This window comes from Quercus suber, unplaced genomic scaffold (genome assembly GCF_002906115.3).
Source record: "Quercus suber isolate HL8 unplaced genomic scaffold, Cork oak 2.0 scaffold_161, whole genome shotgun sequence".
Taxonomy (NCBI): Eukaryota; Viridiplantae; Streptophyta; class Magnoliopsida; order Fagales; family Fagaceae; genus Quercus; species Quercus suber.
Window position 1 is genome coordinate 221,196 of NW_027069622.1, and position 5,432 is coordinate 226,627.

The following is a 5,432-nucleotide window of genomic DNA, read 5'->3' on the forward strand; positions in this document are numbered from 1 at the left end:
CTGAAATGAAGGATAATTTTTGAAACCTACCCTTAAGCAAAGGACAGCTTAGTACACAAACATTTTTAATACTCATTTAACCAAGTTTGGTCAATCCAATGTCAAGGGAGAGAATATTTTTTCCCTTCAAGTTTGGAATGGAGAGTCATTTCTCCAAATAAAAGTGTAATTACCCCTAAATTAAATAATTTTCTTAATTGATCACATATCATATTTGAAAAGCCAATTATAATGTCATGTTTTATTTGAGTGTAATTGAAGGAATGAGTTTAAAGTGTAATTCCACCATAAAATTCTTAAAATTTTAGCAATTCGTTACTAATATAAATAATTTATATTTAATCACTATCAAAATTTTAAAATATATCAGTTAAGATTTTTTTAATATCTTAAGTAAGAAAAGTAATTTTGGAAAATTACTATACATACACACACACACACACATATATATATATATTTGCGTGGATGGAACATGGTGGAGTATATATTTGTGGGGTTTGGCTTTTTGTCTTTCTCTAATGTTTTTTAAAAAATAAAAATATATGAATAATGCTGCATCCATTATATTTTCACAACAAATTCTAGGAACAAGCTGTTACTAGTGGTAGAAAAAGTAATTTCAGTGATGAGCCAGATTAGAATTAGTCATTATTTGTCATCTAAGATCTGTTGTGAAATCATTACTACATATACAATAAATCATAGGTGGTAAGTTATTACTAGTTTTAATTTAAACTCACTGATGAAATTAATTTTTTATCCATCAAGCAATATCAACCTATCATAATGTCATATAGTGTGTACATAGCACTTTTTTATATATCTTTTTTTTTTTTTTTTGAGAAAGATTCATCCTATGTCGTCCGCTTCTAATAATAACTCTTTATCATCAAACTAAGACACCAATCAGTTTAAGGTGAAGGTAGGGATTGAATTCCGAATATTTTATTCAACCATAAAAAACTTTATCAGTTGAGCTAACTGAAACCCACAACAACATTTTTCTATATTTAATGATGGAAACCTTGGAATTAATTTTGCAAGCCCCCCCTTGTGCCAACTCATTAATGAAGAGGTTAGAAAAGGAACTTACTAATTCTAATTTGGAACTTACTATTTATTTTTTTATTCTAAGCAAATTACTTATCATCATTAAAATTACTTTTCTTATCCTCAATTTACCACATAAAATTTATTATAAAAATAGTGCAGACATATTTTCCCTTCTCAAAATATAGATATAAAATTTGGGGTTTATAAGGATTCGATTGGGTTTAAGGAAAAAAAAAAAAAAAAAAAATCGATTGGGCTTGTGTCCGGCCGAGACCGAACACATCCTATTGTGTAGACGCATGCAATTTGCAAACTTTGTCCAAACTTGGAACAGAACATAACTTTGGAATTTCGTTTTGTTTCAACAACTTTGGATAAGCCATGGCATTAACAACTTAACACGCACACCCAATCGCAAACTATCGATCCAAACTCTCCTTAACATTCGTGCTTGACCAAACATCTATTTCTATTGTAAATATCTCAACTCAACGGTCCAGATCCGATCCTAAGTTATTGAAGTGACACCAGTTAATGAATCAGCACAGTTATCTGATCCTGATCATCGCAGCTTACCATAAATATACCCGGCAAAGTTTACTTTCACAATTGATTTTATTATTATATTCGTTTTGTTTGTTTGTACCGGGAATCAAGAGGACCAAGCAAGCCCTTATCAGAGCCTAATCATAGAAGGGGCTAAAGACAGAGAGAGCGAGAGATAGCTGTTGTTGCGCTTTTCAAGGCCAATTCATCTGGTACTTCCTTCGGTATTACTCTTTCTCTTTCTGCCTGTATATATAGATTATAGAATTCACAAACCCTGATTATTTGGTCGTTGATTTGCTCTTCAGGTACGCTTTTAACAAATTTTGTATAGAGGGTTTCAGTTTTTTTGATCTGGGTATTATGTTTTTGTGGCAAAGATTTAATTTTTTTCAGCTGGGTAATTTAATTTCTGTGGAAAAGACTTGATTTTGTCAGTTGGGTAATGAGTTTTTCTTGTCAAAGATTCGAAATTTTCAACCGGGTATTTTGTTCGTTTCTAATTGGTTTCAGCTGAAATTGGGTGATTGAGATGTTTTGTGATATACTTTTGTGTTTTATGTTCTGTTTGGCTTATGGGAAAATGGAATAAAACTGAAAATTTTAAGTATATAAGTATTAACCGTATGTTTTCCAAGTAGAAGTTAACTGTTCTAACTTCTAAGCCATAGACTCGTATTAGGTAAGGCTTCCCACTCCCCAGTGAATAAATAAAATCTGAAATTTTAGTATTTGATTTTTTCCTTTTTCCTAAGCAACCAAATAAAAGTTAAAGAATATTCCAAAGTCCACAACAATTTAGGTTGGTCTTGGATTGAGGATTATTGCTAATATAATGTTTTTCATATTAAATTGTATATGCATAAACTAAATTAATTTTCTGATTTAAGTTATGGGATAAGAGTTGGAAGGCTTCCATTGATTTCTGAGTTTGGATAAGCTCAAATGTTGCTGTAGTGGGTTGTTTTAGTTATTCCTCTGTGGAAAGATGGTGGTGGGAGTTACCTTTCTGCAAACCCAGAGGGGTTTGAGCTTTGAATCACGACCTAAGAATGGGTGGAGGAAGTGCCATTTGAGCCAGAGCTCATTGGCAAACCTAATAGCCTGTTGTTTCTGCATTACTGCAGTATTCATGCGAGATGCTTTTATATGGAAGTTTGAAATTCTGATTCTTAAAGTGTGATTGGTATATAGAATATATTTCATTGCTTAATGTTTCTGTATTTCTACTTTGCGTTGACTATTATTGGTTCTGTTCTTCACCTTTACTTCTTCATGCATATTAAGTTGATTTAATTGGCTTATTATTATGCTTGTAATGCTAGAACATGACCTGTTTGTGTTGGTCTTCATTTTGCTGATCACTTAAATCATTCTGAGACAAGTTGTTTGGGGGAAGCTTCCCCATTTGTCATGTGCCCCCTGTTTTCTTTCTGAGCAACACCTAAAGAATATGCTTCAAGTGCTCAGTTACTAGTGAAGTTGACCAGTGCCTCATTTTTGCAGGTGTGTTCGGCATAAAAGATGACTACACTGGATGCAACTAGGGCTGAACTTGCGTTTGTTGTATTATATTTGAACAAGGCAGAAGCCAGGGACAAGATATGCAGGGCAATACAATATGGTTCCAAATTCTTGAGTAATGGAGAGCCTGGCACAGCCCAAAATGTTGACAAATCAACCAGCTTGGCACGGAAGGTTTTCCGTCTCTTCAAGGTTAGCATTTACAATAGGGAACAACTCTATTTATCTAATCTATTTGGAATTTTTGATTTAGTACTTCTTATCGTAAGTCTAAGAAATTTCTTGTGTTATTTATTTTGCCTATTTATTCAACTTATAGATGAAAGTAAGCACTGTTTGGTATGAATGCTTTATTTGGTTCCTGGAATTAATAAGAGGGAAGAAACTATAATTCATAGAAAGGGAAGCCTTTGTGTTGTATAAGTATTTAGTACTGGAATGGAAATACAGAGATGCTTAGTGCCGTAGAAGATGTCTGATATTGATCTTGCTTTCCTGTATGTTTTAAAATTTTAATTATGGTAAAAGTTATCATTTACTCTGTCAATATGCAGTTTGTCAACAACTTGCATGCTCTTATCAGTCCAACTCCACAAGGAACTCCCCTTCCCCTGGTTTTGCTGGGAAAGGTATGAATGGATCGTTTGCTTTTAAGATCTTCTTCTCACTTTTCTTCTTGGTGACCCTGTCAACTTTCTGCTTGATACAGGCCAAAAATGCATTACTCACAACTTTCTTTTTTCTTGATCAAATTGTGTGGCTTGGTAGAACGGGCATCTATAAGGTACAGAGTGGAAGTTTCTTTCTTTTCTAGTTCTGTTTGATCTGTATTAATTTTTGTAAAAAATGTTTGCAAAACGAAATTAAGATGTTTGGTTTGTTGTAGAACAAGGAGCAGGCTGATCTAATTGGCCGCATATCTCTTTACTGTTGGTTGAGTTCCTCAGTTTGTACCTCGTTGGTTGAGGTTTGTTACTGTCCATTTCTTCTTAATCATTAGTCTGTATATATTGTGTCCCCTCCCCCCACCACACCCCCCCACCCCCCAAAAAAAAAAGAAAAGAAAAGAATACAAAAAGTGAAAAGGCAAGTGTTTGCATAACATGTTTTGCCCTCTTCTTATATCAGGTTGGGGAGCTTGGAAGACTTTCTGCATCAATGAAGAAGTTAGAAAAGGAACTTAAGAACAGTGATAAATATCAAGTATGTTTTACCATGCTTTTTTACAATGGGTTGTCATTTTTTATTTCTTCTTTTATATTACATGTTTTTCAATTGCCATTCTCATTGCTGTTCAAACCTACCCACCTCCCCCTTACCCCATATATGCTTTGGTTCTCAATGAATGCAGGATGAGCTCTACCGGGCTAAACTTGAAAAGTCAAATGAGAGGTCTCTAGCCCTGATTAAATCAGGCATGGATACAGTTGTAGCTGTTGGGCTGCTTCAATTGGCACCCAAGAAAGTCACTCCTCGTGTAACTGGAGCCTTTGGATTTGCTAGCTCACTTATCTCCTGTTATCAGGTGCTTACAAACTTTTTCCATCAATCTTTATATCCCCTTTTCATTTATTTAACTCTTGCATCTGGATATATATATATATATATATATATAAGTATATAAAAAAATTGGAAGGATAGAAAAAAAAATAACTTGACAATGGCTTCTGTGTGGGGAGGAGAATGGTATGATATTAGTGCTTGCATTCACAGAAAGTAATAAGCTTCTCTGGAAATTATAGCTGATATAGATTTCTGGTTTCTGCCATGCAGTTGCTTCCATCACCAGCAAAGTCCAAAGCATCGTGAAAAGAGAAAGCCTGTTCTCCTCAATGAGCATCAATGTCATTTCAATAATTATTGCGACTTCATGAGATTAAACTTGGTGTGAGCTCTAAGCAATTTGTCAGCTAGTATAGTGATCTTTGCAATTTCACCTTAATTAGTGTCTCTACTGCCACAGTTCATAGTGTTCTTTTACAATCAAGATATTATATGTTGTCCGTTATTGCATAATTAATTTAATAATTAGCTGGCAACGACTACACGATGATATTAAGCTTTTTGTTTATGTGGGGATATGCTCGTGGTCTTACAAACTTGGACATCAATAATGCTTAATGATATGTATGTGTTTTTAATGTAGGAGGAACTAGGAAGCATCCTAGAAGTCTTCTTCATAAACAACTTAAACCATTATGAGTGAAACTTTTGAAACAAGGATATATATATATGGAGTGCTATATGGATCACGATTGGATCAGCTAGGCAACCGATGCCATAAAAACTGTACGGTGTAGGTGGCCTGA

At 34.0% G+C, this 5,432-nt stretch overlaps 1 protein-coding gene across 3 annotated transcripts; it reads left to right on the forward strand.

Moving 5' to 3' along the window:
- The first annotated feature begins 1,449 nt into the window (after window positions 1-1,449).
- Window positions 1,450-5,182, forward strand: LOC112010678 (peroxisomal membrane protein 11C). Of its 3 annotated transcripts, none has more exons than XM_024043027.2 (8): window positions 1,450-1,907; window positions 3,106-3,315; window positions 3,678-3,752; window positions 3,833-3,907; window positions 4,010-4,090; window positions 4,252-4,326; window positions 4,475-4,648; window positions 4,897-5,182. In XM_024043027.2, exons 2-8 carry the CDS (start codon window positions 3,124-3,126, stop codon window positions 4,930-4,932), a joined length of 708 nt encoding a protein of 235 aa, XP_023898795.1. In that variant the 5' UTR covers window positions 1,450-1,907; window positions 3,106-3,123; the 3' UTR covers window positions 4,933-5,182. The 3 variants fall into 3 exon arrangements, with proteins under 3 accessions (XP_023898795.1, XP_023898794.1, XP_023898793.1); XM_024043026.2 differs by having other exon boundaries at window positions 1,450-1,811; XM_024043025.2 differs by having other exon boundaries at window positions 1,451-1,823.
- Window positions 5,183-5,432: the final 250 nt, after the last annotated feature.